Below are 12213 nucleotides of genomic sequence, written 5' to 3' on the forward strand. Positions count from 1 at the left end.
ATTATACTTTCGTTTGAATTATTAATAAGAAACCTTCTAACTAGGCCCAATATTTTAAATATTAAAGTTCACACTAAAAACTGACCCCAAACTTGTTTCCTGAAAAATACTTTTTATTGACCAACACATTTGATCAATCAACATAATAAAGTGCAACAGAGACTTAACAGTCAGCAATAAAAGATCAATCTTTGGAAAAAATGAATCGATATCAAAAATTCCAACAAAAAATCGATCTGAATCGGAAAATCCACTTTTTGAACCCAGCCCTATATATTGCTGTAATTTGGGTTTCTTTTCTTTATTTCCTTTTATGATCCCTACAGATATTTAAGTAACTCCAAAAATAAGTAAAATTGTGAAAAGTTAAACTTTTTTAAAGATGGACTGAGTGTTTATTAGTTTTACAAAAATGCAACCATTATTAATCAATATTAGCAAATAAGATGCATGACAAAGTTAATCATAAGTACATTCTTCATTAAAGCAGCAGATTTCTTTGGAAATTTAACAATTCATGGGTTTGAGTTTATTTTTTACTGCCAGAAGTATGTGGCTTAAATATATCAATCGACCCCTTGTGGCTGGCTGCAGTATAGGGATTCAACTGTGTGAATAGAGACTGAGTTCACTGTTAAAGGCTAAAAGAAAGGTACATTTCAAAGAAGAAACAATATTTAGACAAGAATGTTTCTTTTATTTAGTTTGTTTAATACGCTGGCCCCAACAGTGTCATAGACATAAGCTGGTCCTTGTATAAATGTAGTTGATGACCCCTGAACTAGAGACTAATAAGAGTTAATGCTCTGTTGGAAGTTTGTTGCATCACATCAACCCTTTTAAATAAAATCAATTCAAAAACATACATGGAGTCAAGGTTCAGAAGAAAGTTTTATAACAGAAGCTTACATTCTGTTTTTTCTTGTAGTAATTTTATTCACAGTTGTTTTTTTAAAGCTATTTTTAGGGCTTTTTTGCCTTTATTTTGACAAAATAGCTGACGATAGACAGGAAATATGGGTTGAGTGAGTGGGGAAGGACATGCACCCAACTGCGCTGAGACCGGGAATAACCGGGAATCCATCCAGCCTCCAGTGCAATGGCCTGCTCAACCCACTGAACTAAACCAGTGCCCAGAATCTCTCATTTTTTAAATATTTTCTCATCTCTTCAAACTTTTGAAGTTAGTGCATAGTTTAAAAATTCAAGTTGTGATATAACATTTTTTTAAGTCTCTGTGCAGGTGAAGGCTGAGGCCAGATGCATTTTTTTGGTTGTCCATCCATAAGCACATAGGGTGAGGACACTGGACCTTAAATAACTGGAGAGAGATCTTTGAATCACTGCCACAGAGACTACCCTCATCTTTCTTCTTCACCCACCACTTTACTTTCAAAGTAAATTGTAATCCTTGTGGGGGCATTTAACCACCAGGTGGTAGTTGTATTTCTTTTAATAATTTAAACAGTTTTAGTGGTAACTGATTTGTCTTTGGATAAAGGTTTGCAGATTTTGAAACTACTTAAATGACAGTCTCTGGGTATCTTTGAGTCCTAATTTAAACAAGTCAAGTGGTGTTTATCAGTTAGCAGACAAAGTAAGGAGGTGAACTTAAAGGCTATAAATTTGACCTCCTCAATAATCACATTGTTCTCCAGATTAATCGAGCGGGTACATCAGGTCATGAGTTATCTTTAGATACAACGCTGCCGAGTATTTTAAGAAGTCCTGTGGAGGTCACTACCATTTTAGATAGCCTATTTGTGTTTACAGCACACTCTAACATACACAGTCTCATATCCTGTCTCTGTTGGTGGTTGCAGTGGTCAGGGTAAGGCTTGACACAAGCATGAACTCTTTACCTTACTCACACCAGCATCACCCTGACTTTGTCATGTGGCTCTGTAGGCTTAATTACATCAGAGGCCACCATGAGAGAGGGTTAAAGGACAGAGGAGAGCACAACAACAACAACAACAACAACAACAACAACAGAGGAGGAGATAGTTAAACACATGAAGGGATCTGGAAAGAGTTTGTGTTGAGCATGGCTAAAATGTCATTACTTAAATATTTATGAGCCTTATCATTAAAGTATGGTATTCTGACTACTGTAGTTTTTAACCCTTTATTTTCTTAAGTGGAATCCAAAATTTGTGTTACTTGAATTACTATCATTAGGTCTCAGCTGATGGGTAGGTACTCTAAAGAAGGACACTAAGCTGTTTTTAGTGGGTGAAGAATATGTATTTAGAAAGAAAATAGTGGTAAAAGTTGGGATGTTCCCTGGCAAGTAATTTCCCATCTGATTACAACAATTGTAATTGCCTTCAGCCAATTAGTCTAGAGACAAGTAAACACATTCTGTAAACCAGCTTCTCACCATGACAGTGCAAAGTTGATTTATATACTGTGGCTAACACTGGCAGCGCTAGCATCACCCAGTCCTCTTTACAGGTTAATGTCCACATCCCTGTGCTTAATCACTCGTTTCTTTTGTTATATGTAAGATTACCCTGACAGCCTCTGGACAACTTTATCTCATTTTCTAACTCAAAATAGAGCTAGACAGAGCTGTTCCTACAAGATGCTATCGATACCACATTACATAAGTTTAGTTTATTCAATCGTTACACAACACCAAACATTTTACACAGTATAGACATTTCACACAAAAACAATAGTCATGTGTCGAATAATGACTGAAAAGGCATAGGCACAGGCAAACTGCTTATAAAAGCCGATCCTACATTGTTTACATTAGATTGTAGAGCTGTGGTTCTCAATGTGGGGGGTACGAGACACCCGGGGGGTGCACAATTTGGACCCATTTTTGCCTCTTTCTACCCACTTTTTGCAACTTTACACCAATTTTGCCACATTTTAACCAGTTTTCATCACTTTTCCGACTAATCTTAAGCAATTTTAACACATTTTGCCACTTTAATACAATTTTTGCCAATTGTAAACCCTTCCCATCGCTTTTTTGACTGTTTTTACCACTTCTAAACTAATTCTTGCTGCTTTCCACCTATTGTTGCATCTGTTGACCCATTATTGCCACTATTAACCGCTTTTTACCCATTTTAACCACATTTCACTGTTTAATATAACATTTTTTGCAAGTTAAACCCCTTTTTGCCTGTTTACACCGCTTTCTTGCACTTTAAATCCAATTTCATCACCTTTTTTTACCATTGATGCCACTGTAAACCCCATTTTTGCACCTTTTTTGGTGGCCATTTTTCTAATTTTTGCTACTTCTAACCCATTTCTGCTTCTTTTAAAATCCCACTTAACAACCTTTTCCACCAATGTTTGCTATTTTTAACCCATTTTAAAGGGCACAAATGAAAGAAATATGTATTTGTTGCTTTGATCAGAGTGATTATTATTCAAGTTGAATATGAAATATAGGTATCAGAGCTTAACTTTACAATGGACCATGGTTTTGCTGACCTTGATGGGCCCCCATTTGGCTGGGTCCTAGAAAATTTTCCCCTTCTTCCCCCCTTATGGGCGGCCTTGTCAGCACATGACTGTCTTGAATGTTCATGGCTGTTCAACCACCTTCAGGTACAGTGGGGGTCCCCGGTCTCTAGCACCTTTATTTTGGGGTCGTGGGCTGAAAAAGTTGAGAAACCCTGTTGTAGAGCGCTGTGGCAGTAAGACAGTAGTCATTAAGAGCAGCTACGGTGGCTGGTAGTGGTAGGTGTTGTGTTATAGTTTAGATGAAGCTTTTTAGCAGTGTTGTGGACTAAACTTATTAGAAAATATATTAAGATTCAGTTTAAACAACTCATAACCTTGCCAACTACCAAGGGATATGAATTTAACCACTGCGCTGGCTATTTGTGCACATGAAAAATCTATGATGTATGGAGCCCCTAATCAGACATAGCTCAATGTATCTTATACTTCTTTTACCATTGATGATGAGTAAATTTCTTAAGAAAAGAACCAAAATGTACATGATATCTCAGAAAATTTGAGTAAAAACTGTATGCATGCATCTCCTCTCAGGGCCTCTGTAATGATGCATCACCAGTTGATAAAAATGCTTTACTTCAAAGATCATTCTTGACCTGAAATCAGCGTTGAGATGAGTCCAAAAACAGTCAATGATTTAAACGATAATAACATCCTGCCATTAAGTTAAATAGGGAAGATTTATTCCAGTCATCACTTGAAGCTTTAAACCTGTTTTTAGAGGTGAGGTGCATGAAAAGATCCTGTCCTTGGCCTGACAGTTTACTTTTGAAAAGAGCGGGCTTAGTTTGTCACACCCTAACAGTCACTCTAAATTCATGTACACAATTAAACTCAGAATAAAGTCCAACCTATTGGGGGATTGGAGATATTTTAAACAACTCCTGCAGCTTTGGACAGCGATGGTCATGAACTTTATTTTAGGTTTGGATTCACACGGTCATTAAAAGAGCTCTGGAACATGTTGGCACTTACGTGATAAATCCTTAATTTATAACTGCACAGAGACTCGGGACTGTTGAGACATTCATACCCAAGTGTTGTTCACTTAGTGAGCTATTGTCTTGAACACTTGGTTTTGATGATTGTCTTCATTTCTTTGACTGTAACTTTAATCATTTACAGCATAAAAAGATTATACATCTGTTTCATCTGCTTTTGGCCTGTTTTTAATCACAAAAAAACTGTTTTTAATCACAAATCATTAGTGCTAAGAGTTGCATGTTAATGTCAGTATGCTAATATGCTAACCATAAAAATGCTAACATGCTGATCTTAACAGGTGTATTGTTTACAGTGTTAACCATCTGAGCTTGGACTACAAGAAAGCTATTTTAGCTACATCTTTGGACTTTATATGCCTTTATTTGTGAAGATACATTTTGGTCTCTTTATGCCTTTCTTCAGAGAGAAGGACAGTAGATAGAGTGGAGAAAAGACGTGGAAAAGGAGCTGCAGGCTGTACCTGAACCTCGGCCGCCCACATACATGGGGAGGACATAACTGTTGGGACATCTGTGTGCCTTTTTGTGCCTTTATTGACTGTGGAGGACAGTGGACAGAATCAGAAACAGGGATAAGGAGGGTGGGGGAAATACATGCAGAAAAGTAGCCACAGGCCAGACTTGAACCTGGGCCGCAGTAGCTCATGTGGCGCAATCTAACCACCAGAAAGTTAGAAAGTGAATAAATTCCTCTTCATTAGAGAGCTGACGAAGGCTTTTGTTTTCCATCTGTCTTCCTGTGTCTCTGGTCATTCTTGTGAACATGATATCTCAAGAATGCTTTGAGGGAAATTTGCACTAAAGCCCGCTCTAAATCAAGGATGAAGTGATTGTAGTTCAAAGGTCAAACACCACAGCCCTTCTTCTTGACCCACCACTGTACTGTCCAGCAGCTGTGTACTTCTGGTGGCATGTAACAGCCAGGTGGTTGTTAAAGTTTTGCTCTGGATGAGAGGAACATACTTTTGAACATAGTTTTGCAGAGCTCCCACCAAGATAGATGCTGTGCAAGAAGTTCAGAGTGATTACAACCAACTATCCTTTAATGAACCATGCTGCACCTTCATATCTTGTTTTTTCTGTTTAATATAACAACTTAACCAATGGTCGATACTGATGGTAGTTTTTTCCCTTACTTCTTTTGGTGCAACACTCCCACAATGCTTACATGTTCTTTCATGTTTGACCACAAAAACAGTTCAGAGTGTGTCCAACAAGTCACATCTTGTGTCCAATAATAAATTTTTTTTCTGAATCAACTCTTGGATGTGTTAAATACCAGCATGAAGTTGGTACTCAACAACAGATAAACATCTGCTACTGATATCAGTTCCTGTCAATGGCCGATGTTTGTCAAAAAGGGTCGGTATTGGCCAATGTAAAATGAAGCATCTGTACTTCCCTAGATCTCTTCCTGAGCTAACAATAACACAATTCACACAGCCAGAACACATACATTTACAGTATTAAAAAAAAAAAAGATGTCATGACATCATCTCTAAAATCACAAATAAGCTCACCAACACTTCAGTGAAAGTAAAGGGGACTTCTACAAATGTTTTCACTTGATTTAATGGCAGCATTTGCTGCTACATTTTTGTCTGGAACAGACTGACAAATAATACATTTTACTATAAAGTACTTTTCATAAAACTCAAAGACACTGTACAATGCAGAAAAACAATGCAGAACACTTATAAATGAACAATAAAGTAGATAAAGCCCACATAAACAGACAGACAAACACAAAAGACAGAACATCACAATCACAGATTAAAAGCCATTCTAAAAAGGTGAGTTTTCAATAGTGATTTAAATGTAGGTAAGTCCATGCAGTTTTGATTGTGTGTTGGGAGTGAGTTCCAGAGGGAGGGGGCTGCGATGGAGAAAGCTCTGTCCCCCCAATTATCTCTCATGCTTGCGAAAATTTGTGTTAAATTAAGCCAATTATTGCTTTTTAACACTTTTTATGATACCTAAAAGCAATTTATTCTCTTCTGTGATGACTCGAAAGTTAACCTCTGGGGATTCCAGGTAAAATTAGTCCAAACTGCCTGTCCAGCAAATGTCCAAATTAAGCTGAATGCCGTTTTTGAGCCATCTGGAGTATAAGTGTCTTCAGAAAGGTAACACTTAAGTTTATTTCCAGACTCACTGTAGCTGCTACTGGTATTGAGTAATACAACAACAACAACAACAAAAAATTGTTCCCCATCTGAATGTGTAACAGAGGCCTGTAGACGACTGTAAGCTGGCAGGAATTAGCTGGAAAACTCAACTGGAACAAAGCATAAAGCCTTAGCTAGTTCAGGTTCTAAGCTGACACCAATAGAACAGAAAATGAAGATTTTACACCTGTTTTTATGAGGGAAAGTAGAGAAGTTTTCAAACTCTAAAAAAGGATTGAGGTTGGGAGAAATTTTTCTGTAAAGCATTGTAATAATTAACCGGAAAATGCATTATTCCGTAAATACAAATACAGCAGACTATGAAGAAAATAAACGGCAAATTTGAAATTATTGATTTAATCCTGATTTTGGACTAAAAATGTGACCGGATTTAGATTGTGAGGTATCTTTCTGATGCAGCAGGCATATCCTTAAAGAAATATTATTATTAGGAGTAGGGCTGGGCATTTAATTGAAAATTAGATTAAGTCGCAATATGGACTACTGCAATTTTCAAATTGCAGAAGGTGCAGTATTTCTCTAAAGTAAAATTTTGGTCAAAATACCAGTTTAAAACTTTTTATTGCAGTAGAGATGTTGTGCATTGCATATCATGCAATCATTCAAGTGCCACTTTTTTGGATAGTCTACAGAAAAATTCTTTCTTTATTTTTGTACTTTTTTTTCTTATTAAATATGAGAATTATCTCTCCCTTCAATATAACAATTCATATTCATGTTGCAATATGAGTCAAAATCATCACAATTAGATAATTTTTTCAAAATTGTTCAGCCCTTTTTTAATGTAGTTTTGTGTTGTTTAAAAAACGATTTATTGCTTACATGAGGTGAGGATCTTCAAATTAAATCATAATTACAATATTGGGGGGGAAAAAAAACGCTATTAGATTGTTTTCCGAAATCATTCAGCCTTAAATCAAGAGAGTACGAGGGAGCTCCCAATGGTAAGATTTGTCACCTTTATTATTGTTTGTTGCAAATACAAATGCATTAATTATGGCTGCTGTAGTGTTTTAATCCTGGAATGGTTCACTTGAGCAGAATTCTAAATATCAGAGATTTCTGCTGGTGTTTATTATATTTACATTTTGTGAATAACTGAATAGTTTAAAAAAACATTTAAATAAAATCTGCTGGTGAGCCCTTGGACTAGTATCTGAATTTTTCTTAGCCTTCAATGATTATAAATTTGTTTTTTGGGGGGGTTTGTAGGAAAAAGAGTAAGTATTTTTGGATTTTGTTCAGAGTTCAGATTTTTTCTTTACATTCTGAAAGACGTTTCAAAATGCTGAATTTCCATTTATGTGCCAGTTTCTAATGGTGTATTTGAATATAGATGATTGAAAGTGAAAGTGATGTTGGGTTGTTCCTCAATCAGCTGGAGTATGTAAGAGGAGGAGTTTGGTTCAGATAAAGAGAGTGATTGTTTGAAGGGGATGTTGTAATCGACTCAGCTGCAGATAACAGCTGATCTCTGTCTGTCTGTCTGTCATACAGCTGGTTAGCATTCCCCATGTCATGTTTTCTTTGCATGTGCGTTTGCAATAAACACTTTCTAAAAACTTTAGACTTTATCCATATAAATAAGAATGTTTTTATGGAATCAAGCAGTGCTTTCTCACTCAGGATGTGCCCATTTTAACCACTGACTGTAGACTTTGGTTCAATGCTTTCACACCATTTTGATGCTCTCAGATTAAATTTAGGCCATGAATGAGCTACCCTCAGATTTGATTTGAATGCAAGTGATGTTTTACATTTATTTTCTTATAGAAGAAACATTTTACAAAAGCATGAGTTATGTAAAAACATGAATAACAACAGGAAGAACTGAGCATTAAAGCTATTTAACAGTCTTTATGTATGTTTGAATTATTGCAATCATCACAATAATATGCATTAAATTAATGAATCTTTAGAAAAACTTCAGATATTAGCCATAAAATTGACACATAGAAAAAAAGAGAGAGAGAGATGGCATTGACATAATGATGCAAATATATTGACAACTTTTTTGAACCCCGAAATTGCTGCCATATTTTTGCAATTTAGACTTCGTGCAGGAGCTTGTCTGCAATTTCTGTTTATGAACAGAAATAAATGATTACTCCGTATTATCTATTCTTGTTGCTGTGCTATGGAAACGTACATCTTTATCATTTGATTTTTACTTGTATCATATTTAAGTTTATAATTCTGGTATCATGATGACCCTGATGTTGTTGCAGATCTCATATTGTTCTCTTACTGGGCAGGCCTACAGCCCATTAATTCTTTGAGTCACTCTCTCTGCCCTCATGTCACGTGTCTCATCTCATTAACTTGCAAAACAGAGGTTTGATTTGCATTGTGTCTCGTCGTAGATCAGCTCTGGACTCTTTCACACAACACAAGCATCACATTAGAGATACTTACTCAGTATTACTTCAGAATATTTTAACTAATTTCAAGAACTCAATCATAGGCGACAAATGACGCTTCCTTTGAGGAGAAGGAACCAGATGGCAGTCAGTGCTGAAGGGAGTAATGTTTTTAATTTTCAGGAGCGAGTCCAGCACTTGGAGCGACAGCTGAAGGAGATGGAGAGGCAGAAGGAGAGGGAGCTGAACGCCCTGAGGAAGGAGAAGAGGGAACTCGTCCACACCAGTCAGACGGTAGGAAAAAGATTCATAATATTAGTTATTAGTTTCACAACTTCTATAACTAAAAGTAATATTTTTTAAGGAAGGCTTTTTCAGTGATACCATAAAAATAGATTATCTGGTCAGAAATCTTTCCCCCTCTCACATCTTTCAACGCATAAATGACACTCTACTTTTTATGCTCATCAGCCTTTTTGAACCTCAGTACAAAGATGTTCTCAGGAGGATAGCTCTGGTTAGCTCTCCTGGTTCATGCACTCCTTGTTAGAAGTAACTGGTCCAAAAAGCTGAATAAGTCAGAATTAACAGATTCATTTTTGGTACTTCTGCAATCTCATTTTTATCCTAAAAACCTCATAATTACTACCAAATACATGCAGTTCACATGTTATTTATGAAAACTGGGATATTAATGCCTAAAATGTGTTTCTTATTTACTCTTGGATTGATTTGACACAACAAATTAACATTGGGTACTGATATCTGTTTATGCCACATCAGCAGGGTTGATATTGGCTGATACTGGTGCAATGTGTATCCTTTAAGCCAGGTGTGTGATTTCAAGCTGACCCAGTAATAGTCCTGGTGAAAAGTCACTGATGCTGCATGACTGAATGTGCAACTTTATTCTGAGGAGTATTTAATAGCAACAAAGTAAGGTCAACTTCAACTAAATTGTCCTTAAGTGAAATTTACTTGGAGGTGTCGGAGGAAAAAAGGAAAAAGGCTCCCATTATTCACATAAAAGTCGGCCATTAACACTGCCTCTCTCATAAATGACACATAATTTCCCTCAGCATCAGCTCAAATGGTAGGCTTATTTCCTGCTCGTTTGCATCTTTATTGACATAAAGGCAGTGCACATCCAACTAACATGCCCACTGATTATTAAAGAAGTCATCATTTAGTTTACAAAGAAAAACTTGCTCTTAGTTAGAGAATATGCATGTGGTTTTGCACTCAAGATGCAAGTGTCTGCAGTTCTGCATCCAAAATATCAAACATGCCAGCAGTCCATCCCACCAGCCCCACTGTCCCAACAACCAACCATTGCCTAGCCAGCTGCTGGTGAGACCATGGCTCTTGTGTCCTCTGTGCACTGGCACATGACACAGGCTCAGGCTCCAAGAAGGGCTGAGCATTTTTGTTTACAATATAACAATTGCAATTTAATTATTATTGACTTATTATTTTGACTCATATTGCAAATTTATATGAAACTAGAGCCCTGTGCTGGGACTCTTTTCTTAATCGCACCTACTAGGTTTTTGACCGTTAGCACTGGCTTTCTTAGCGAATGCTGTCCACTCCAGCCCGTACCAGCAACAGCTGTGTCCAGTCCCGCTACTGTGCATTTAATTAAAGAAATGGTAATATCAGTGTGTTCACTTTAGCACCAGCTTGACAAAGTTTCCTCCCTAAATGACGAATAACTCAAACAACACAAACTCTCACATTGTTACCACGTGTAACAGTGCCACACATGGATAAAGGAGTAGCTGAAAGTCTCAGACTGATTTAACTTCTGGTCAGAGCTTAGTAATAACAATGTCAAAGTATTATTTACCAAGCTTATTTACACATCATTTACATATCATTTATTTCTAAGTAATATAGAGGTGAGAATTTTTTCCTGAACTCTGTGGAAAGTTTGTGCATCATAAAAAACTGAAGTGCACTTCCTCCAGCTATTGCAGACAGTAGACCAATCTTTATTAGGACTGTGCTGTTACCAGCCTCGTCATTAGATGATTAAAGAAGTAGGGTCGATTTGCACAGAAAGTGGTGTTTTTTTCCCAAAATAGCTGCATAATGGCTTAGGGTCTCTGTGCGCCGGTGCATATTTGTGGTGACTGGCCAACAAAATAAGAGGACCATGAAAGCTGTGCCTTTTGACTTCTTTACAAAGTTTTAGTTTATTGTGGAGCTTTAACAAATTATTTGGCTGCATGGAGACGAACACATAGTCAAACGTGTTTACACAGCACCGGCATCTATAACCGACAAATAACAGCAATCAGACCATGATTTCTAACTGCAGCATGTGACATCTCCTGTGTTATTGTGTTTACTAAGAGCGTGGAGAAGTATTTAAGGAGAGTTGACTTTAGTGAGGGATGTATCATCACATCCAGGCATGCCAAATACGTTACCTTGTGGGCGTGTTTCAACTAAGTCCAGTTATTTACCTGCCCTGCTACTTTCTCTCTCAGTTAAAAAGAAAAACCCGATGCATGGGCCTGGTTTAGTTTTTGTCTTTTAGTATGAGTTTGAGAGCAAAAGGCCGTCTCCTCTTCGGCATTGTGGCAGATATGGTGCGATTCATTTGATCTCGGAAATTCCTAGCCACCAGTCACATACAGCTTCAAAAATGCAACCTGAACTCGGAATTCCAACTCGGAAGGTCAGAGCAACCCCCTGTCCCCCCCGGTGTAAACAATATGAAATCTCTGTTGAGTTAGAGGAAGTTACAAAAATAATTATGCAGAAAATATCATTTTTTTAAAGTATAATCATCTGAATAAACTAATAAAGTAACTGAATTGCATGCTAACTTTCTTTTTATTTTGCTTGTGTTTTCAAAAACCACCACTGATAATTGTTGGACAGCCCATCCTGTCATGTGTTATCAGTGTTTATTATAAATGCTTGTCCTCTAACTTATGTGATTTACTCAGCCGCTAACTTTGACATTATCACACAGGCAGTTGTTTGACTTTGATCAGACTGATGGCAGCAGCAGTTAAACCGAGGAGGAGACGACATGTGGATGAGGAAAAATCAAATCAGATACAGAGACACGGAGAGAGATAGGGTGAGAGAGCTCATTCAGGCTGGAGGGAGGAGAGGGAAGGATAGAGGGAGGAGTAAGCAGAGGAGGGAGTGTGC

At 37.2% G+C, this 12213-nt stretch overlaps 1 protein-coding gene across 1 annotated transcript in view; it reads left to right on the forward strand.

The window, feature by feature from the left end:
- phldb3 (pleckstrin homology-like domain, family B, member 3) overlaps positions 1-12213 on the forward strand; it is a 56494-nt gene that overhangs the window by 22998 nt on the left and 21283 nt on the right. The window contains exon 8 of the mRNA XM_041793981.1: positions 9226-9336. Within this exon, the coding sequence (XP_041649915.1) occupies positions 9226-9336 (111 nt within the window). The remainder of the gene's footprint in view (positions 1-9225; positions 9337-12213) is intronic.

Source organism: Cheilinus undulatus, linkage group 8 (assembly GCF_018320785.1).
Source record: "Cheilinus undulatus linkage group 8, ASM1832078v1, whole genome shotgun sequence".
Taxonomy (NCBI): domain Eukaryota; kingdom Metazoa; phylum Chordata; class Actinopteri; order Labriformes; family Labridae; genus Cheilinus; species Cheilinus undulatus.